Source organism: Sus scrofa, chromosome 5 (assembly GCF_000003025.6).
Source record: "Sus scrofa isolate TJ Tabasco breed Duroc chromosome 5, Sscrofa11.1, whole genome shotgun sequence".
NCBI classification, from domain to species: domain Eukaryota; kingdom Metazoa; phylum Chordata; class Mammalia; order Artiodactyla; family Suidae; genus Sus; species Sus scrofa.
The window spans coordinates 60,551,956-60,575,894 of NC_010447.5; the positions used below are offsets into that span (position 1 = coordinate 60,551,956).

The window sequence follows — 23,939 nt, forward strand, 5'->3', positions numbered from 1 at the left end:
AAGGATCTGGCATTGCTGTGGCTGTGGTGTAGGCTGGCAGCTGCAGCTCTGATTGCTACCTAGCCTGTGAACTTCCATGTGCTGAGGGTGCGGCCCTAAAAAGAAAAAAGAAAGACTTAAGAGACACATCAAACCATCTGCAAAGTACAGACAGACTTGCTTGGGTTGTGATTCAAATCAACTATAAAAACTCTTATGAGACTGTTGGAAAAATGTGCACATTCATAAAATAGCTGATGATACTGAGGTGCTATTCGTTTTCAGGAGATGTGAAGGATCTCTGATTATAATTTTATAAAGGGATTTAAAGTACTCAACCTTGCAAGATACAGGTTGGGATGACAAGTACCAACTTCCTCACTTTAACCTCAGTGCAAGTAAATACTTACAGGGTACCGATTGGGCCCGTGGAATTAACTTATTTAATAGCTGCGATAATTAGTATGATAGACATGATCTGTGATCTCTCAGGGATGAGGCACGTTTTCTTTTCAGAGCTAATATGGATCAATTCTGCCCTCCACAAAAATGAATTTATCTTTTGTCCATGGTTCACGTCTCATTTGTCACCGAATATGATCACGGGAAGCCATATTTAAGACAGCTGCATTTTGAAGTTTCATATATTTTCTTCTAAATGCCATTTACAGAACGTCTCCCTTTCATTAAACTTATTCAGGTTTAAAAACACTCAAGGATGATGAAGACGATGTATTTCAAAATCCCATTTCCCGAATCCATTTCCTGTCTTACAAATTTCCAAACGGACACAGGCGGTGGCCAGTCGTCTGGTTACCTGCAGGCTTTCTTTGATGTCCTGGGTTTCAAGGCTCAGTGGATGGGTGTGCACTCAGGACAAGCCTTAGGAAGTCGGGGAGGGCTGCGAGAGGAAGAACTTTCATGCTAAGGGGAAAAGAGGAACTGATGTAATGTCCTGGAGAAATTTCACTCTCTGTTCCTGCCTAGATTTTGGGAACAATGACGGAGGGAGATAGTGCTCTGGACAATCCAGCTCAGATCTTACTTCTGACTCAGGATCTGGGCAGGAACAGGACTCGGAGGAGCTTGATTTATTTATTTCTCGGCAGACACCACTGAAAGAGGAAGTACTTGATGAAGCTGATAACATTAATGGCAGAGAACTGGATCTAAGGGTATTTAATTCCAGGCTCCTGGTGGTCTGGGCACAACCACTGTCAAGGCCGAAAGGTCTGCCTTGAGCCCTTCCAAGCTTTGTTTCAGGTTGCAAAGCACGTGCCCACGTTTGGAGTGGATTCTGACGTTGCTGCCCTGCTGCCTCTGTTATTATAAGTTGGCAGCGGGGTATGGAAACTTATGAGACCAGAGGCGGCAGGCAGAGAAGCTCCGGACACAGGAAGTGCACTGAGAGGACAGTGGGTGCATTAAATCCCCCAGATGTAGGAGTCTTCTGTCTAAAACAAGAAGTTTTTTTTTTTTTTTTCGGTCTGGCCTTGATGTCTGGGTTTGTTCTTGGTGAACGGCCCAGCTGGAAAACTGGGAAATAATCCACATTGCCCTTGGTCTGAAGGTCTTGATATGGGAGAGAAACACACAAGGAAGAGAGAGGAAAAGCCGCAAGTAATCGGTCAGTGGGAAGACCCAGGTCTGGTTGGGACCTCATTCTGAAAGTACTTTCTGATCCCAAACCCTTCTCTCTGTAGACCTCTTCTAGATACAAACCAGCCCTTCTTCTCACTACCAAAGAGTCCCCCACAAATTAGGACTGTGAATGTGATGGTCACAAAAAAGGGCTGATTTCTTTTCTCAGCTTCTTTTCTCATTAGAAAAGTGTCTCCAAAATTCACCCACATTTGACCCAATTGGAGCTCCCGTTGTGGCGGAGCAGACATATCCGACTAGTATCCATGAGGATGTGGGTTCGATCCCTGGCCTTGCTCAGTGGGTCGGAGATCTGGTGTTGCCATGAGCTATGGTGTAGGTCACAGATGTGGCTCAGATCCTGCGTTGCTGTGGCTGGGGTGTAGGCCGGCAGCTGCAGCTCTGATTCCACTCCTAACCTGAGAACTTCTCTTTGCCACAGGTGCAGCCCTAAATAGTCAAAAGCAAAAAAAAAATTTTTTTTTTGGACCCAATTTAATCACAATATATAATGATTAACTAGTAGACCCTAAAAAACAAAACTCTGCCTTTGGTTAAAGTCTTGGGGTTTGACTAGGAAATTTCCAGGGCAGAGCACAGGCTAAGATCAAGTTTCTCTCACACCCCAGGATCACATTTCCCCATTCATGCTTTCTCTAAGCCCATGGATGATGATAAGAGAAGTTAGGGAGATGAAAGTGGTGGGGGGGGAGCAGGTAATTCTCACTCATCATCCTCAGTGATCCATATGCCCCCGCAACACCAAAGAGACCATTTCCCAGACAGTTTAGTAGGAACAATGCATGATATAAAGACCTATACGAAAATGAAAGGCTCGAGGCTTTTTTTTTTTTTTTTTGCTTTTTAGGTCCGCACCTGCAGCATATGGAGGTTCCTAGGCTAGGGGTCAAATTGGAACTGTGGCTGCTGGTCTACACCACAGCTCACGGCAACGTCAGATCCTTAACCCACTGATCGAGGCCAGTGATCGAACCCGCAACCTCATGGATGCTAGTTGGATTCATTAACCGATGAGCCAAAACGGAACTCCTGCTCCGAGTTTTGAGATGGAATTCAAAACAGATTTCATATACATACTCGGGTTCTGTCACCCCCTGATACGACTTGTGTCCCCCCACTCCAAAATCTGTATGTTTACGCGCCCCCCCCCCATACCTCAGAATGTCACCTTATTTAGAAAAAGGATCACGGCAGATGTCATTAGGGAAGATAAAGTCATGATGGAGCAGGGTGGGCTCCGGTCTGGCTGTGCCCTTAATGAAAAGGGGACCTTGGACATGGACACACACACACACCACGTGATTGGAAGGGAAGCTTTTGCCACAGTCATTACGATCTAAAAGGAGGCAAAGAACTTGCAGTGATGCAGACTGTGTGTGGCGTAATGTGTTTGATGCAGAATCTGGAAAAGAGTACGGATATGTGGTTCTTGCTCTCAAGGTCTCATGGTTGAGTGGAGAAGGCAGACACATCAACACGCAACACGAAGCTACAGGTGCTAAATGAAGAGCACACAGAGGGTAAACCACGTGAGATCTACAAGCCAAGGATGGCCAGCAAACCACTGGGAAGCAGGCAGAGAGACAGCATGGACTTTTTCCCTTCACAGCCTCGGAAGGCACTGATCCTGCCCATACATTGGGGTGGGACTTCCAGCCTCCAGCTCTGTGAGATAATGCATGTCTTCAAGCCACCCAATCTGCGGCAACCCCAACGCGGCCCTCCTACTGCCCTTCCAAGAGGTTGAGCCAAGACTTTCGGCTAACCCTTTGCCTGCCCATTTCAGTGTTTCCAGCTCACTGAATTCCCTTGTAGGGCCTGAGATGAAAACTGCCCTCATTCGGCATGTATGATTCACAGACGTCTGAGGTCATAAACAATAAATCCTATGGAAGCTCCCAGAATTTTATAAGCATTTGGTGAAAGGGGCGACACGGAACAGAACAGGTGACCTGCGGGGATGCTGAGGCCTAATCTTTATCCCTGTGGGTGGGATGGCCTCCAATGAGCCACCTCTGTTGGTGGTCCAGGGCTGAGGGTGTGGGTGGGTCTACACCAGACACAGGTGAGGTTTCTGCTCCTGGCTGGATGCTAGCTCTGTTCATCACAGAGGCTGTAGAGGGGTCTCCCCAGTCTCAAGAAATCCCCACACAAGAAGAGAATGAAGAAGTCAAGGGATCAGGTTTCAGATGAGCCAGTTAGCCCTTTGGAGGTAAACCCTGAGAAGCATTCACAGGGAGGGGGCCAGGGCAGCGCAAAGATGAGGCAGAGGCGTGTGGAGAAGGGACAGAGCGAGAAGACGAGATGGAGATGACATGACATCAGCTGAGGGCTTCCTTCTCTGGAGGGTGAACTTAAATGGCCTCCGGCCCCCATATCTCAAAGGAACCAAATGGCATTTCCTGAGGGGTAAGAGAAAGTTTCTTGAAGACTTCCTGGTTACCTCGGGGGGAATTATTCATGTGGATGGGGGATCTCCTGTCCCCCAAGCTTCTGGCTCAATTGAGCAAGCTAGTCCCTGGGCTAAGGGTGGGCGCCACCAACTAGAAGAGGCGGCTGGGGGTGGGAAGCCGAATAGGTCCTCCCGGAAGGAGGCTGATGATCCTGCCTGGTGTCTCCACATGGTCCCAACACAACCAAACGCGGCACCGGGCGCCAGGGTCAGAGATGAAAAGGTCGTGCTGCCCTAGACCCTGATGTCCAGGAGGCCAGGCAGGGAGAAGGGCCCTGGAGAGGAAAGGCAGCGAGAGAAGAGGGGAGGGAGGCCTGGTGTGGGGGGCAGGGTTGACTAGTACCTGCAGGCTCTGCTGCCAGGGACAATGGGAAGTTTTTGAGGGACTCTTCACCTCCTGCCAGATTCAAGAGGCACAAAAGGCTTAGAGTTCTGAAGGGCGAGAGGAGATTAAGTGTGAGCCATATTAACAGATGGGCATGGAGAACCCACCAGGTGCCAGGTACTGCAGGTGCGACAAAGTAAGGCACTGCCCATGTTCAAAGCAGGCTGTGTCCTGAATCACGGTTGGAATTTTATTTATTTATTTATTATTTATTTATTTTTTTTTTTTGAGGGCTGCACCCACGGGTCCAATCGGAGCTGTAGCCACTGGCCTACACCATAGCCACAGCCACACCAGATCCTAGCCACATCTGTGACCTACATCACAGCTCAGAGCAATGCTGGATCCTCAACCAACTGAGCGAGGCCAGGGATGGAACCTGCGTCCTCATGGTTACTAGCCAGATTCGTTTCCGCTGTGCCATGATAGGAATGCCCTATTTACTTTTTAAATATTAATTTATTAACAATACTGTGAGTTTTTTTTTTTTTTTTTTTTGTATCCAGTGGCATATAGAAGTTCACAGGCCAGGGATGGAACCCAGGCCATGGCTGTAACCAGAGCCACAGCAGTGACAACGCCAATCCTTAACTCACTAAGCCACAAGGGAACTCTAAGATTGGCACTTTAAATGTATTCTCCCACAGAAATAATGCTACCGATGGTGCCTGTTTAATCCATGAAGAAGTCCTAGGATAATGGCCTGGGTAGTCAACAGGCCTCTCCTATGTCCAGATGCATAAATCTGGTGTTTGCACAAAGCACGTGCTGTTGCAATAAAAGGAATGGTTAAGAAAACTGGAATTGGAGGTAGGCAAACACCATCAACTACACAATGATGTGAATCAACCTAATAGTACTGAATTGTACACCTAAAAACGGTTATGATGGTAACTGTCATGTGTATTTTATTACAATTCAACTTTTTTAAGCTTAAAAAAAAAGGAGTTCCCGCTGTGGTGCAGTGGGTTAAGAACTTGACTGCAGCAGCTCACTGCAGAAGTGCAGGTTCAATCCCCTGCCCGGTGCAGTGGGTTAAGGGATCTGGTGTTGTTGTGGTGTAGGTTGTAGCTACAGCTCCGATTCGACCCCTGGCCCAGGAACTTTCATATGCTGTGGGTGCAGCCATAGAAAGAAAAGAAAAAACCCAATGAAATAGTGGTAAGAATAGCAAATAATAATAATCGTGGTAGCATTTATCAAGTGCTTGCTGTGGAAGAGATGCTGTTCTGAGGGCATTCATTTCCTGTATCAATTTGACCCTCTTACACGGATCATGTCCACCAGGCGCTGCTATTTTCATTCTTTCACAGACGCAAATGGAGACACAGGAAGTTAAAGAATTTGCCTGAAAAGTCACACAGCTGGTGATTTGAGCCCAGGTGGTCTGGATCCAGGGCTCTCTGGCTCCACCTGCCTCACATGCTTAACACATAGAGCAAAGATGTTAAACCCGTCACAAACACGATTCCAGAAAGCCTAGAAAATCGGGATGGTTTTTTCAACAATGGATAATAGGATGTGGCCAGAGCCGCTGAAAGCCTAATCTACTTGGTGCCTGCTCAGCACTGCCCTGGGTGGGGGGCGATGCAGCTCTCAGGGCGCCCCCACTCTCGGGGCTGGCCGAGCAGGATGAGTGCCTGCACCTCTGCTCTCAGAGGCCAGAGCCTGACTCAGAACCCACACTTCTCCCAGGCTGGCAGATGTTCGTCCTGCTTAAATCCACTCATCCTGAGGCAATCAGTGATCCAAATGGGTCAATTCAGTCCACTTTAGTATGACTTTTTCTTTCCTTTTTTTTTTTTTTTTTTTTTTTTGTCTTTTTGGGCCGCTTCCACGGCATATGGAGGCTCCCAGGCTAGGGGTCTAATCAGAGCTGTAGCCACTGGCCTACACCACGGCCACAGCAATGCGGGATCCGAGCCGCGTCTGCGACCCACACCACAGCGCATGGCAATGCCGGAGCCTTAACCCACTGAGCAAGACCAGGGATTGAACCTGCAACCTCGTGGTTCCTAGTCGGATTTGTCAACCACTGTGCCATGACAGGAACTCCTAGTATGACTTTTTAATGTCATTAACTGAAGACATACACTGGGGTCTCGAAAGTTATCTCTGACTTTTTTTGGGCTTAAATTTGGCAGTTTCGGGTACAGATGGTCCTCGACTTACAACGGTTGGGCTTAACATTTTTTTCCGACTTTAGCAAGGTACGAAAGTGATATGCATTAGGTAGAAATGATACTTCACACTTTTCATTTTGATCTTTCCCCAGGGCTGGCGACATGCAGGACAACACTCCCTGGGGATGTCGGGCAGTGGCTGTGAGCACAGCTCCCCGCCAGCCACGTGGTCACAAAGGTGCCTGGCTAATGCCACTGTGCACCCAGACAACCATTCTGTTTTTCACTTTCAGCATAGTATGCAGCATATGACATGAGATATTTCACACTCGATTATAAAAATAGGGTTTTCATTAGATGATTCTGCCCAGCTGCAAGTTAAGGTAAGTGTTCTGAGCAAGTTTAAGGTGGCTGGGCTAAGTTGTGCTGTTCCATAGGTTAAGGGTATTCAATGCATTTTCAACTTGGGATATTTTCAGCTTACAATGGAATTTTGGGGGCATACCCCATCCTAAGTCTAGGAAGATCTATACTATGAAGCAGAAACATTAGGCTCTTGGGAGTGTGGGGACCTGCCAGGATTTTGCACCCTAGGCAGGGGACCGATCCTGGCATCCTAATCTCCAGAATTCTCCTCATTGTTGAATCATTTGCCCTATTTTCAAGGTGCCTGCAAACATACACAATTAAAAAATGTTACTTTGGTCGGCTTGTTCATGAAGCTGCAGTGGAATGAGCACAGGCCTTGGAGCCAAGCAGACCCGGGGCTAAGTCTGAGCTTTGCCACTTCGTAGCTATGTGATTTGGTGGCATGCTACTTTACCCCTCGTAGCCTCAATTTCCCCTTCTAAAAAGTGAAAATAACATTCCTTCTTTATAGGAATGCTTTGGAAGATCAAATGAATTAAACATGTGAAAACTTAGAACAGGGCCTGGAATACAACGAGGTCCCAGTAAATGTTGGCTATTATTTTGTTATTATGAAGTAGATGCATACACCTCACCTCCTTTAATTATCTCACTAAAATTGTATAAGATTTCCTTCCTCCAAAGGAGTCTTTGGACGCTTGAATTTGGAGGAGAGGGGTGATGGAGGTGGGAGGGAGAAGGGGTAGCGTTTCCTCCAGTGAAGCAATCATATAAATAAAACTTCTGTAGGCCATCCCAGAATATAGGCCACCCTTCCCACCCTCCATGAAGAAATGATTTCTCTCTACTGCCTGGGCCATAACCATGGGATAGTTGTAACGAATTGAGAACTGTATTTGGACACCTGGAATTTCTCATCCTCGCTTCCAGGTGCCGTATCTACCTGGTGACAAAGAGCAGCCCCAGAGCAGATCGTGCACCAAAGAACTGTGTTCCCCACTGCAGACACACTCACAGCATAGCATGTGTGAAAGTTTCAGATGCAAGGGATGAAAAATCTCCTCCCAGTCTCCAAGGTGGGGCCCAGGAGACAGCAGGACCGAAGGGCTGAAATTATCCCCAAAGAGGTCGTGCGATGAGAACATCTGAGAAGCACAGATCCTATCCCTCCTCCCTGGAGACTTGCTCATGTCCAGCCCGACCGGGGTGACTCCGCAGAGCTGACCGCACTCTGACACCAGCCTGGCCTACAGTGTGTTGTCTATCACTTAATGAGCTTTCAGGAAATCACTATTCAAGAAGTTCTAACACCAAGGACCTGTGGCAATCGAATATAACGTTGGACAAAGCTTTTCTTTTAAATATCCCATAGCAGCCACAAGTCACTGATTTTGGAACCCAAGGAATTACTATCAAAAGGAGTTATAATAGCACAAGTGCATATGATAAAATACACATTTATTTTATAGCCCTTTGCTGGTCTGAAGCTTCTAAACATATTCAGCTTCCTGGTTTTGGTGAAAGAAGGAGTGTCCTTCCTACATAGCTATCTAAGGTCTAACTCATCTCACGCCAATAAAAAAGGTCACCAACAATCAAAGAAAAGGAATCTATTTAAACTGAGATTTTTCCTCTGAAACCCGTGAACGATGCTACTCTTGGTTTGACTACTGAGAGGTGTAACAGTACCAGCAGTTCGTGGTAAAGTGAGATAAATGAGAACAGATGTTCAACCTTTCTGAGCACCATCAGGTGGGACACTGCTATGCTTTTCTGGATTTCAGTTGCCCATGATGTCAAGGTAGAGGACATGTCTCACTCATCTTCCTACCATCCGGGGAGACTCAGACTTCGGAAAGAATATTAGGATTTGAGAGCTCTGAGATCTGAGACCATTTGGTCGAATCCCCTGTCTTATAACCAGGGTGACCAAGGGCCAGAGAAATGAGAAAGTGAACCCTTCAGACTGCTTTGGCAGAACGGAGGATTAGAACCTGGTCTCTTGACATTCCGATCCCATTCCTTAAAACATGTTATCTGAGCTGACCACGTGTTCCAGTTTGTCAGGGAGGGTCCTGGTTCATGTCTATTGTCCTAGTTCACTTACTAGAGTCCCATTTCACCAGCTTAAATGTCTTGGTATGGATCAAAAATTATAAGGCTACTTTAATTACATAATATTGCATTCCCTTCCTATAACTAAGTAAGGGAAGAGTGGAAATGCTATTTCTTTTAGACCTGGGTGGCTATCTGAATCCTGGGCCATTCGCCCAATGCCCAAGGCCTGACATCCTTTCAGAAGTGTGTACATCGGAGAGGTAACGAATGTTGACAAAATAGAGACTCCCATACTAAGTGAAGTAAGTCAGAAAGAGAAAGACAAATACCATATGATATCACTTATATCTGCAATCTAATATATGGCACAAATAAACCCATCTACAGAAAAGAAACAAACTCATGGACATGGAGAACAGACTGTGGTTGCCAAGGGGGAGGGGGTGGGAGGGACTGGGGGTTTGGGGTTAGTAGGTGCAAACTATTGCATTTGGAGGGGATCAGCAATGAGATTGTGCTGTATAACACAGGGAACTCTATCTCTATCTGATCACTTGTAATGGAACATGATGGAGGATAATGTGAAAAGAAAAGCAAGTGTGAGAGTGTGTATGTGTGTGTGTGTATGACTGGGTCACTTTGCTGTACAGCAGAAATTGACAGAACATTGTAAATCAGCTATAATAGAAAAAATAAAATCTTAAAAAAATAAAGGGTTCAACTATGATCATTGTCCTCTCCCATTAGAGCCTGGAAGAACCTCTGAGCTAACACAGACCCCCCGCCCCCACCCCCAGCTTCTGGCACTGCCACGTGGCTGCCAGGACAGAAGGCAAGATTTCAATGTCAAGCACTCAGGCGGGATGTTTGCGGGCACTGTTGCGAGATGAAACAAGATACATTTGTCCTGTGACATAAATTCCCATTGTGAAATCATGAATGTTTGAATTGGTTAAGTCAGCGGCGGTGATGAGGTGAAGTCACGGGGGGTGTGGGGGGTGCTGAATGACGCTTTGTGCTTGCACGTCACTCCGCCCGCCTCCCTGTGCCAGCCCGGCCCTCTCTGGAATGCCCCGTTCTCCTCCCATTCCGAGATTCTGAGCTCGGTGCCAAGTCGAGAGCAACATACTTTTACAATGTACTGTATCCCTGATTATGTAACATCAATCACTGGGGATGTAATATTGGATGCTTACAACGTCCCTTTACAAACTCCCCCACCCGTGGATCAGATCTTTCTGTACCTTAACATACACCCATGTTAAGGCGTTATTATTCACAATATAAGTACTGATTCTAGAGACTGCTCATGTTGGCCTGGATATGTTTTCTTTCTCTCTTTTCTTTCTTTCTTTCCCTCCCTCCCCCCCCCTTCTCTCTCTTAAAGGCGGTACCTGTGGCATTTGTAAGTTCCCAGGCTAAGGGTGGAATTGGAGCTGCAGCTGCCAGCCTACACCGCAGCCACAGCAATGCCAGATCCAAGCCACACCTGTGACCTACATCACAGCTCGTGGCAATGCTGGATCCTTAACCCACTGGATGAGCCTGAGGATCAAACCTGCATCCTCATGGATATTAGTTGGGTTTTAACCCCCTGAGCCACAACGGGAACTCCAGGATATGTTTTCTTTTTGATGGAGAAGAAGGGGAAGATGGTTGGGGGTGGGGAACTAGTACTGATCTATTCACCTCTCGAGGTGGTCCCTTGGTCACCAAGGGCACCCGTCTACCTGGAGGTCTGGGGGTCGGCAGCCTCTTCACATGACTTCCGTGCCTGACACAGTGCTCCTCACGTGATACACCTGACAGAGAGCTCTGCTCCCTTCTGTGTGTCCAGGTGCTCACATGAGAGCAGGTGAAGGAGCAGGGCATGGACTGGACTGTATTTCCTGGCTGCCAGCTTTACGGAACTGTCTCTGAGAATATGTTACTTTTTATTTCTTTTTAGGGCTGCACCTGCGGTTTATGGACGTTTCCGGGCCAGGGTTGAATCAGAGCTGCAGCTGCCGGCCTACGCCACAGCCACAGCAAGCCTGGCTCTGAGCCGCATCTGCAATCTACACCGCAGCTTGGAGTGATGCCAAATCCTTAACCAACTGAACAATGCCAGGGATGGAACTGGCATCCTCACAGAGACAACGCTGGGTCCTTAGCCCGCTGAGCCACAATGAGAACTCCAAGAACACGCTACTTTTAAGAGCAGGTCTAGACCAGAGCTGACTGTCCCACAGGGTGATGCAGCCCTTGACCTTGGCCTCATTAGCTCTGTCCTTTTACCTACTGAGCTCACTTGTCAACAACATAAGACTCAAGAGCACAGCTCATTAGGGCATTTGCCGTGGCACATTTGCATTTACCCAGCTGGAGAGGGGCTCTGAGAGCAGCTAGCATTCTCTATCGAGTAGTTCCTGCCAATGAGAATAACAACAAACACACAGGAGTCAGGGCAGGTCCAGGCGAGAGGGGGAAGGAGCTGCCACGAAGCAAGACCAGAAGCCTCCAATCACAGCCAAGGAAAAGGGGAACAGAAATTCCAAATGGGATTTTTTTTTAGGCTATGCCCATGGCATGGGGACGTTCCCAGGCTGGGGATCGGACCCACACCACAGTTGTGACCTGAGCCACAGCAGTGACAATGCTTGATCGGAGCTATCAGAGAACTCCAAGGATTTTTTTTTTTTTTTTAATAATGAGAACGAGAGAAAAAACAACACCCTGTTACACTCCTTTTGTGTCTGAAGAGGCAGCCTCGTCCATCTGATTCCTGCCTTCATGTCAAACTTCAGTAAACCCACCTCTGCTTTCCCTGGAGTAGCAGGTGGCTACTTCGAAAGCGGGAAACACAGGGGGCAGGGAGAGGAAAGGACATGAGAGCCCAGACTGGGGTGGGGGCGGCTGCAAGGGGACAGCCAGGGCAGAATGGGATGAGGGGAGCGGTGGGTGCCTGGCCTGCAGGATGCTTGCTCGCTGACTCTGTCACGGAAGTGAGGCCAGCAGCTGTGACATGCTCAGCAGGGGGAAGAGGTGTCTGTCGGGGTGCTGGAGTCAGACTGTGTCGGCTGGGGGCGGGGGGTTAACTAAGAGAGCAAATCACTTCTCATTTTTGAATTTGCCATCAACAAAACAAAACAAAAAGTCCTGCTCTGGGGAATGAGCGATCCAATTAAGGAGAGGCCCCGGAAGCACCCCAGGGTTTGAGGCCCCTCATCATCTGGTCCTAAGGACAAGTTTAAAAGAATGACTTCGAGCTCCCAACCTGGGCAGAAAGATGTGAACCAATAGCATGATGCACTGCTATTCAACAGAACAAGGAGCAAAGTAGGTTTTTTTTTTCTCTTTCTTTCTTGTTTGGCCACCTCCTGGCATGTGGAATTCCCAGGCCAAGGATCAGATCTGAGCTGTAGCTGCATCCCGTGCTGCAGCTGTGAAAGCTGAATCCTTTAACCACTGTGCCTGGCGGGGACTGAATCTGCATGCTGGTGCTGCAGAGATGGCACCGATCCCACTGTGCCACCGAGAAACTCCCAAAGTAGGGTTTTTATACCCTATTTCTATACCCAGACACCCACGTGGAACTACATCCAGGGCCACAATTTGACTCAGGTCTTTTGTTGTGTTTTTTACCCCTGATCTTAGGACCACTGATGCTCACTAGAGCAGAGCCGTGCCTGTGACACCTGAGCTAAGCACTTGGGATAAGCACACTGCCAGACACCCCCTTTGGTGCATGAAGAGGAGACCCTTGGGCCAAGGCAGAGGTCAGAGGGTTTGGGTCTCCTTTCTTCCTCCAGCTTATGTTACTCCTGCTTAAAAATCTTCAGTGACCACCTCCCCTCTCCCCTGACCATTGTTGAAGCAGGGGGATGGCTCATGGCTTTAGTTATTCTCTCTATTTAGGGTCTGTTTGGGGTTTTTCATCAGCAAAGGGGGTGGGGGGAGAAAAATAAGCTCTACAACCCAAGTGATCTGCTTACTCTCCATTCCAAGGATGCACTCTATCCTGTGTCCTCCGGGAGCCTTCTCCACTTCATCCCTGCTTATCAGAATCCTTCAAGGACTCAGCCTTCAAGGAATCCTCCGGAACCACCTCCTTCAGGAAGCTGAACCTGCTGCCTGTACCTGGCTGTAAACTCCCCTTCCACTGGCTCTTTATGGTACCTCTTACTGTTATTTTTTGATACTTACAGGTATATCTATCCCATTCCCCCCTGCCACCCTTCCCCAGATTATGAGCTGCAGAGAATCAAGGGTAGACCTTAGTCATATCAGCATTTGCCCCAGGGTCTCATACATAGTACTCAACAAATGTTTGTTGAATGAAAAATGGATCACGGAAATAAGAATAACGAAGGCGTCAGAGGAACAGTGGGGCCTCTGGGATGTGGCTATGTCTCAGGCAAGGAGAGAGGTTTCCTTGGTACCTTCTTCGTGGTTCTGGTGCAGTATGACTTCTGGCTGCGTGTGTATCGAGTTTCCGGGGTGGAAGAACGGTGAAAAAAGAATCCGAGGTTTCCTCTGCTTCAGAATATGCTGAAGGAGTTCGTAGAGCACATCACCTAGAAAGAAAAAGGAAAGAGACAAAGAGAAATGGGAACAGTGCATTCAGCAACGATGGGCTGAGCATTAACTCTGCACCTGGACAGAGTCCCAAGGACACGATGGTGAGGAAGACAGGCCTGCCACCTACCCACGTGGAGCTTATAGGGGACAGGATGTGACACTGAAACGCAGAAGGTCAGAGCCACCAAAAAAGCAGGCTTTTTTTTTTTTTTTAACTTTTTTGATTATGAAAGTCATATACAAAAGAACGTATAAAAATTGCAGGAAGCTAGAAAGAAAACAAAAAACTACCTATAATCCTATCCCTAAGAGACCCAATCCTTGTAAATACTACTTACAGTATTACGTAGTTACATAATTAGAATCAGGCTTATCATAGTTTCTTTTTTCCCTCCACATGATTCAGCTGCTATAGTAGCTACATAATAATAGCCCATCACAGGGATGTACCAGACTTCATAGGAAACTTACATTGTCCCAACTAATTGCTACTATTTTAATAAAAAAAAATATCCTTTTCGTATCTACTTGGTTTGCATTTCAGATTAATCAAAGAAGCATTACAAAGTCAAGAAGGAGAAAAGGTTTTAATGTTTTGATGACAACTTATGGAGTCATCACAGAAATCTTCCTGAGAGAGGAAAAACATGCTTTTCTAATCCACCCCAATCCCAGGCAGGAAAAGAATAAATATGAAAAAACTTCACAGCCGGTCAGAGGTGCTGACTATTGAAGACACCCTCTAAGAGACAGGCTTATTCTGGGATGTTCCCCTCTAAAAATACACACAGGCATTGCGTCAAGGTTCCACAATCTCTAGAAAACCGTCTTTAGATGTCAGCCCCTCGCAGAGGATGGTGGGGGCTGGTCTGAGCAGGAGGCCTTCTGTTGCGATATATTTGGTATTTGAAGGGTCCACTGAGTAGTCAATTAGCAAAAAAAACCTGTCATGGTCTTGTCCCTCCCCTTTGACTTAGATCCAAGTTCCAAAATGCAGGTGGGTGCCTCCAAACCCCTTAGGGGGTGGGTGATGAATCTTTAAAATACCACAGGCTTTTCTGACTGTCCCCCCACGCCCTTCCACAGACAGCTATGCAGTCAACAATTGTACCAAACAATGGGCTTTTGTCTCTAATTTTAGCCATTTTTAACAGATACTTTAATTAACAACTTAATTTAACTGCATATCTTGGGCTATTGCTAATTTATTTTTTTTTTTTCTTTGCAACTCAGCCTGAAACCTGAGAAACACTCCGAGGGAATGCCTTTCTTTCTGCAAACTTCTGCACCATGTCTACTTGCACCAAATAAAGTTCCATGATACCCTGTCCCAAGTGATTCCTGAGGTCTCCTTGTGTCTTTGACTTTGTCCCTTCCCCTGCCTTTGAATTCTGCTCATTATTCACATAACTCACTGCCACTGCTGTGATCAAACAAAGCGAAAGACTTAGGAGCTGAAGACCCTATGCCGCTTGGGTATTTCCTTTTAGTGGGACAGGTGAGGGGATGCAGAGGTGTTCGGAACCAGACTTAAAAACGCTCTGTGTGAAGTTCCCGTTGTGGCTCAGTGGGTGAAGGATCTGACATTGCCGTGAGCTTCGGTGTAGGTCGCAGACGAGGCTCAGATCCTGCATTGCTGTGGTTGTGCGTAGGCCAGCAGCTGTAGCTCCGATTTGACCCCTCGCCCGGGGACTTCCATGGGCCACAGGTACAGCCCTAAAAAGACACAAGAAAAAACAACCCCCCCAACCCCCCAAAACGTTCTGTGTAAGGTGGCATCATGACACACGAGTGACAGCGTGTGGAGCTGTCATAACTCAAACCCAGTCGTCATGGTGACACTCTCTCTGATGAGACGAGGATACAGAGCCTGAAATACGGGCCTATTTTAATGATTCGTATTTTAATCACTTACAAAAATAAGTCCCTAATCAACACTTTGTTTCTTCTGGTTTAGGGCAAACGTCTTCCTGAACTTTTCTAAATGTGCTCGGCCTCCCGATGCTGGGGTTCTATCCTGTGGGTCTGAGCAATGCTTTATTTCTGTAGTAGCCAAAGAGAGAATGAAAACACGGAGGAAATGGGTTCCTGATAATTACTATCACTAACAAAAATGGTCAGTGATGAGTGTACCCGTGTTGGAAGGGGAGGCCAGGAAATACAGATTTAGAGTCTGTGAGGGTGTTGGACTGCTGGTGTGTGGGGAAGGCACAGGCTGCTGGCTGGGGCTGGGGGTGGGCAGCTCCTCTGCACCAGACGACCTTGAGCAGCTCCTTGAACGTCTCTGTGACATGCAAATATCTCCCTTGGAAGAGGAGGCTGAGATCTGGGTCTGGTGCACAGCACATGCCACACCCAGCCCCTCCCTGGAGGTCACCCCAGGGGCTAGAGGAGCCTTGCATGTGGTGGCCCGGCTACTTGCCTCTCCGTTTCCACTTCTCTACGTGTACAGAGACAGGGAGACCACAGAGCGGGGGCCCTTTCCCTTCCCCAGGCCTCAGCACCTGTCTGTAAAACGGTGATGGCAGCAGCACCTGCCTCCCAGGACGCTTGGAAGGATGTGACGAGGTGACCATGGAACGAGCTCACCACGGCATCGGGCAAACAGTGAGAACTCTGCAGATGCCAGCTGTGTGACCACTACTGTCACCAGGGACATCATGAAAGTGGTTTAGGACAGACCTTCGACCCTGAAGGAGGTCTCCCAAGGAGAACAGAAGAGGAGGGTCTGGGTCATGGTCAAGGTGACCTTCCCCCTTCATGAAGGTCAAGGCTGACTGAGGCCATTCCTCCATCTCGGCCTCTCCGGATGCTTCACCCTGGCCTGGCAGCCTCAGAGACCACCATGTGCTCTGCCCCATCCTTTCCCAGGCCTTTGGTGCTGCCGCTCCTCAGCCTCTTATCCCAAAGCTGAAATAGGGAGCCAGGCCGAGGAGGTTCCTTGGGGGAGCAGGAGAGCGAGGGAGGGGCCGATCAGGCAGACCTTGGCCAGTTCCTTACCTAAACCCCCAGAACCAGCAAGTTAACAGTGACATGTACCACCTGTGACAGCTGGCTAATGGCCAGGTTCCGGGCCAAGAAAAAACTCAATTCTAAGACCATAGGGCACGGCCACAATTGGATCAGCTCATTCACAGACACGTTTCCTCAGCAACCAGGAGCTCAGTGGGGGCCCGTGGCTGGCTCAGAACACACACATCACTACTCTGGGGGAAAAACCAAGCTGCCGTGCATGCCGGCTGTGTGTGACTGGCAGTAACAGTGTGCCTGGTAATGGCTTGGCGTCTTAGAAGGAGGCTATAGGTTTCTTGGAGGGACTTGAACTTGTGTGCAGTAAAAGGGCCCCTGCCTCCCCTTCCCCTGCCAAGAAGTAGCTTTGGCTGAGCACTTTCGTGATGGGCAGGGGGCCACAACATACGCAAAACCACGTTTGGACTGCTCTAGTCGACAGAAAGTTCTACTGTTGAGTTGGAATCTGGCCTCTTCTGCAACCTCATCTATACTGGTTCTTAATTTTGGCTTCTGGAGCAGCACAGAATGTGTGTCCCATCTACAACAGCTTCCTAAATAAATAAAAGTCCCCCCCTTCCATCTCCACTGGCCCCCAATTCCTCCAACACTCAGGCTGTTCTCTTGCTATACATGCCTTTTTTGGGGGCTGGGGCACGCCCGAGGCACACAGATGTTCCCGGGCCAGGATCAAACCCGAGCCACAGCAGTGACAATGCTGAATCCTGAACTGCTAGGCCCCCAGGGACCTCCCTCTTGCCACATTCCTAAAATCTTCATAGTGAGAGGAGATCACATCTCTAAGTGAAGTTAACAAAAAGATCTCTGAAATAAGATATTTAAAAATAAGTTATATTTATTTGCTGCTCTATAGAGAGCATGAGCCATGGCACTGTATATCTTGGCTAATGACCACTGGCTTGAATTCAAAGGCACTGTTCAAGAAACTCTTGGTACTTTCGATCCTTGATAAATATTCTCTGCCTTCCCAGCAAACAAGTCACTAATATCAACTGGAAAAGATGCTTCTATTGTACTAAGCCATGGAACCAAGGCTATTGTTCACAGGACAATAGCTTTTGCTTGGTTCCCCCCTCTATCTTCGTGCACATGTGCATACACACATAGTTCACACACCCATGTGCATGTGGAGAAGTAGATCTGCCATGAAGCTAGTGAGTTTCAGGGGCCTTCATGTGCACAGTCCCAGGGAGGAGCTCTAGAACTACATATGCATCCTCAAATTATAAACTTCAGGTCCCATAAGCCCTAGATAAGCTCCTAGATACAGGCACAGGCACAGGCACACACCCACACACCCACACACACCCCCAAGCTAAACACACACACACAATTTTTTATTCGTGATCTTAATGTGAAAAGCCAGCCGTCTACTCTGAGAATCCTCAATTCTATTATTTCATTTGCCATTTGTTTCAAACGAACAGCAGAGAGTGAACAAAACCATCACAGGTTGCCTTAGCATTTTTACTAGTCTTGGAAGACCCTGAACATAAAGACACTATTTAGGGGGTTCAACTTATCTAAACTGCTTTACTTTTAGAGGAAAGAACTTGGGCTCTGGGGCCAGCAAGTCCCAGGTTTGAAGCCTGGTTCCTCTATTTATCAGTGGCATGCCCTGAAGCCGACCCTTTTTTCTCTTTCAAGTTTAGTTCAAGGCTAAATTAAATATCCTTTTGTTTCAAATGAGCATGATGCCCAGACTTGGCGGGGCTGTTGAGAGGATTAAATGAGATGATGTGTTCAAGCACCAGCCCCACGTTGGCTGTCACATGAGCTCAGGAGATGGTACCTCTTGTGATTATGATAATTAGCAACAGACATGTCGTGGAAAAAAAAACAACCACCTGGAAACTCTTTGCTTTGCTTCAATACTTTTGTTTTTAAAGCACACGACTAAGTTTCAGAAAGTCATATTCATATGAATGGAACTTTCTCCTTCCAGCTGACATCATCTCATAAGACACATCTGTTCAGTCTCTCTCCTTCTAGTTCAACTTCTTTCTATGAGTTTCTTCCCTTTAGTATTTGAGTAGACTCAAGATTTTCTTGTCTCTCTCTGTCACACACACACTCTCTCTCTCTCTGTCCTCATCTTCTCCTCCAGGTACTGCTCCCATCTCTCCCCGCATTGCAGCCAAACCCTCCCTCCCCGCCAGGAGCTGTCCAGCTCTGTTATGGCCACCCCCTCTCTGTCCACTGCCCAGGGCCCTGCAGCTCCAACCTGTCCCAAGTGCTCTTGCTGGGTCACCTCCCTGTTGTCAAACCCAAAGGGCAAAGGTACCTGGGGACCTGTCTGCCTCTCAGCGACATCATCACCACTGGTCACTACCTCCTTGTTGAGACCACTCCACAGCTCCAGACATTCCCTGGTTTTCATTCTCCTGGTTTTCTTCCCACTTCTCTGCTCTCCCTCCTTCCTTCTCCTACTACGTGAAGGCTCCCAGGGCAATCTTTCTCCCTGCGTAATCTATGTCATCCCCTCCCATGGCTACAGGCAGCTCATCTGTGCTACATCAACTCCAGGTGAGCCTCTTTTCTCAACTTCAGAAGCTCCCACATTCTCCTTCCTCCTGATGCATGTCACCCAGGCACCCCACACATTAGGTGTTTGACATAAAAGCCTTTATAACCCACATGGTGTTTCCTGGTTCAATACATGGCTGGCTGATGGGGCCAGAAACCTGGGTCTCAGCCTTAACCCCTCTGTCCTTCTCATCCAAAGCTAAGCAGTCACCAAGACTCACAGACTCTGCGCCTTCTAACTTCCGTGAATCACCCCCTTGGCCCTGCTGGCCACCAGTTTATGACACCACCGCTGTGCCTACGTGCCGACTGCTCCATATCCTACTTCTCACTTCCGCACCACGCCATGCTAATCTCTGCTTCAGACTCTGAATGGGGTCTACCTGTCTTTAAAAGAGCATTTCAAGTCCGGAGTGTGATCTGCATGGCCCTGCACTGAAGAAAACAAGTGACTCTCAGTGAATGACCATAAAGCTGTAGTGTCCTCCGTGTGGATATTCTCTATGTTTGTTTGGCAAGTCCCCTACTTGGGGTGGCTGGGGCATTTCCAGTTTTGCCAATCACACATGGAATTGCGAAGGGGATCTTCTTTGTCTCCCTCTTGGATTGTTTCCTTGGGACATTTTCCTGAACTGGTGTGATCTGGGAAATACGGGTGAGGTTAGTTGCAAAGTTCTTATTCTACTTTGCACGTCCTCCGGAAGGCTGGGAGCAAGGCATAGTGTCATCGACAATGCGACCCAGAGCCTCTCCCCCACGGTTTCACAACATTGAACTTCTTGGGTTCAGCAGGTTTAAAGCAGAATCTTGACATTATTCGCATTTGCATTTTTCGGCAATGATTTACTAGGTACATAGGTGTCTGTGAGGATTCTCTGAAGTAACACGTTCTTCTATTTGCACACTGTTCTCTTTTCTCTTTCTCTCTCTTCTGTTTTTATTCAGAGATTTTAGTTTCCTTCTGACCAAGTCTTAAAAAAAAAAAAAAAAAAAAGCACACATGGTGTGCTAGGCATACTTCTCAGAGGTGTCAGAAAATTCTGCCTGTCCTTTCTGCCTGTGACAGGTTCAAAATGAAGTTCAAGGTCTGGGTCCCTTTAAGTTCATCATAAATTCAACAGTGAAAACCCCAACGCAGACACACGCCTGGAGGATCCCTGGTGGCATGACAGGCCCATTCCCATCATGGGACGGCTTGGCTTTCCAACTCTGCTCCATCTAAGTTTCCAACATTCCCGTCCATTTTGTAGGCTGATTGAATTACACACCTTACCCTGCATACAGAATGCCTCTGGGACAATAAAAATAAACTACTTTTTACTTAGGGACAAATAGTTGAAACATAATTGCTGTCTATGTCTTACAGGTAGAGATCCTGAGAAAAAAAGGGAGTGGGCTGTGGGGAAATTTGAATATTACATTTAAGACGAGAATAAATCAGTTAGAAAAGATGGCTAGTAAGTCAACTGTCTTTAGCTGGATATAGAGTATAATTTAGGATAAACCATAGAATAAGCGCAAGAGGAAATAAAAATATTGCAGGAGCTCTCCTGTGGCTCAGTGGGTTAGGGATCCGGTGTTTTCACTGCTGTGGTGTGGGTTCGATCCCTGGCCCTGGAAATTTTGTGTGCTGTGGGTGCAGCCAAAAAAAAAAAAATATATATATATATATAAAATAAAAATAGTGTGACCTAAGTATGCACTTTAAATATGCACTAGAGGAAGTCCTGCATGTTTTACACGTTATAATCTCACTCTGCACAGCAGAGGGATCAGTTATCACCACCATTTCACCAGTGGGACACGCGAGGTGCTAAGAAATTCAGGATTTCTCTGGTGTGTAACACACTTACTTTTTGTCTGTTTGCTCAATGACACAGCAAGAGAAGAAAGAAGCAGGAGTTCCCACTGTGGCTCAGTGGTTAACAAATCTGACTAGGAATCATGAGGTTGCGGGTTTGATCCCTGGCCTTGCTCAGTGGGTTAAGGATCCGGCGTTGCCGTGAGCTGTGGTGCAGGTCGCAGACGTGGCTTGGATCCTGCGTTGCTGTGGTTCTGGTGTAGGCTGGCGGCTACAGCTCCTATTAGACCCCTAGCCTGGGAACCTACATATGCTTCGGAGAGGTCCTAGAAAAGGCAAAAAGACAAAAAAAAAAAAAAAAAAAAAAAAAAAGAAGAAGAAGAAGAAAGAAGCAACTCTGGGTGAATTTAGTCAAGGGTCGTGTCTGCTGGAACTTCCACACTTCATGGCTAAAATTTCCCTTCTATGACCCATACCTTCGCATTCTGTGACTTGATTCTATGACAGCTAGTTGACACAACCACTCAATCCAGCAAACCACCTACCACTGCTTAACTGAAATTAATAGGTAAGTTGGTTTCTAAGGAAGTATCTGTAAAGACCAGTATTTTCAGTTTAATCTTTGAAGGAAGTTTTACTATATTTGAAGGTCATAAGCAAAGCATGTTTCCGAAGACAAAGATGCTGGTGGGTTGGAGAGGGAAGAAATGCTTTATGGTATCAAAAATTGATTTCCTTAGTAAAACGCCAACACATTTTTTGCTGAATTAAACTGAAAGAACTTTGAAAATACACTTGTTTTTCCTTTTTTTTTTTTTTTAAAAAGCATTGGTAGAAAATCTAACATGAATTCAATTAACACGGGTTTATTTTGCTTATTTAAATAATGCATTAATTCATGCCACCTAAATGTCTTGCAATGGGTAATTCTATATAAGAGTTAATAGCCATGCCAATTTGTCTGTTCCTTCTTATTTATGTGCTTTCTCAGAGTCTCAAAGGGTCAAGTAACACATTGGAGTTATCCACTGCAAGACATTCACTGAATTCAGGAAATTCAATGAAATTCCTTTGAATTGAAATCATCCCAGACCACTGAATGTGGTATCTAGGAGCTCAAGGACTAGGTAAAATAAACACATCTGGGTAAGGTTTTATAAAATGGCAATTTCTTTACATTTCTTCCTTAACTTTGCAAATGTTATGAATTTGTCATCCTGCTGTATCCTCTGATAGGGAGATTGTTTCAAAGAACAGGTCCCATTTATATGCGAAACCTTGACGGCTTCTGTTTGGAGATGATATTTAAAGGACATTCTGAATGTTCCTGCTTTATTCAAGGTGTTCCTTTGTCCTGGAAGGGGACAGGAGAAGTGTAGTTGGGAGACTGGTGGAAGAACGTGGCGTTCAGAAGGGCTACCGTACTTGACTTAAGGTATCTTAATAGTTCAATAATTACAATTCACTGAGCTTCCATTCTCTCCTCTCTACATTTGGGATGAGCTGTGTCAAGGAATGTTATTTCCATATACAGAGAGCATAACGCTGGGTGATCCAGGCAGGAAACGTGGCCAGGAGGAAGCCATAAACATCCATTCATGGTGACATGTCACCAGACACTTTTTTTTCCTTAGGGCCACACCAGCAGTATGGAGGTTCCCAGGTAGGGGTCAAATCAGAGCTGCAGCTGCCGGCCTACACGACAGCCACAGCAATGAGAGATCCAAGCCTTGTCTATGACCTACACCACAGCTCATGGCAATGCTGGATCCTTAACCCACTGAGCGAGGCCAGGGATTGAACTTGCGTCCTCATGGATACTAGTCAGATTCGTTTCCGCTGAGCCACAATGGGAACTCCCGCCAGACACTTCTGTTTCATTCTAGCAGCCCCACGACTGCTGAGAAGCTGCTGCTGCTTTGAATTAGGCAGCAAAAAAGATTTTAGGAAAGACAGGACAAAATTGGGTGAGGTCTAGGTTTGATAAGGCATGGAGGTTGAAGGAGATCAAAGTATTTATTCACTGCCTGGAGGGTGGGAAGTTGTCATATTTACTCAGAGCTTAACACTTTCAGTGGCAGAAGTTGCGCTGAACTGTTTGGAGTTGAAGGGAGCTTAGGATCCCCATGTTGAAAATCCCATTTTACAGACCAGGAAAATAAAGGCCAACGAAGTGATGTGATGTGTGGAAGAGCCATGTGGAGGACCAGGGACTGGGACACCGCTACAGCAAATGCCAAAGCAGAAAGCCCATGTCAGAGAAGCATTGCCAACTGTTCCATCTGAGAGAGAAACATGATTTTCTATTTATACCATGTCTCTACCCAAGGAGTGTGTGAGCAGGTATATATCATGCCTTCATTGTGAGAAAGGGCTTCTCAACTGCTTCTTAGGTCTATCTTCCAATCCCTTTGACAATACTCCTCTGTTTGTGATAAGTTTTCTTATAGCCTCTACCGGCAGGTATCACCTTGAATTTCTGTCCATGGCTTTCTGGTTGATGCCTTAATTAAACTGCCTACAGCATAAATTTATCTTTATTCTCAGCTCACTGTAATGGGCACGATACTTAAATCTCTTAGTCCCAGCTCTGGGCTGGCTCCAGTCTCTGATTTCTGCAGAAGAGGACACATCTTCCTGGATGTCCTGGCATTGCTTGGCCAAAGTGCCAGGCTAACCATTTTGTGCCTGAAGTGCTATGATTTCGGTGTCAGTGATCCAGGTCTGGACTTCACTGTCTTGAGTCAGAGAATTGCACTGTTCTACTCAGCTTCCCTTTTAGTGACCCAGTGAATCCATCCTATGCACTGATGGCAAATGTCTATTTTTTTTTGCTTTTTTTTTTTTTTTGCTTTTTAGGGCCACACCTATGGCATATGAAAATTCCCAGGCTAGGGTTGAATGGGAACTGCAGCTGCTGGCCTACACCACAGCCACAGCAACGCCTGATCCGAGCCGCGGCTCATTGTGGAAATGATGGAAACGCCGGATCCT

General features: G+C 46.9%; 1 protein-coding gene across 2 annotated transcripts in view; it reads right to left on the reverse strand.

Moving 5' to 3' along the window:
• ETV6 (ETS variant 6) overlaps positions 1-23,939 on the reverse strand; it is a 253,263-nt gene that overhangs the window by 28,426 nt on the left and 200,898 nt on the right. For both annotated transcript variants that reach the window (XM_005652587.3, XM_001924598.6), the window contains exon 4: positions 13,450-13,584. In XM_005652587.3, the coding sequence (XP_005652644.1) occupies positions 13,450-13,584 (135 nt within the window). The remainder of the gene's footprint in view (positions 1-13,449; positions 13,585-23,939) is intronic.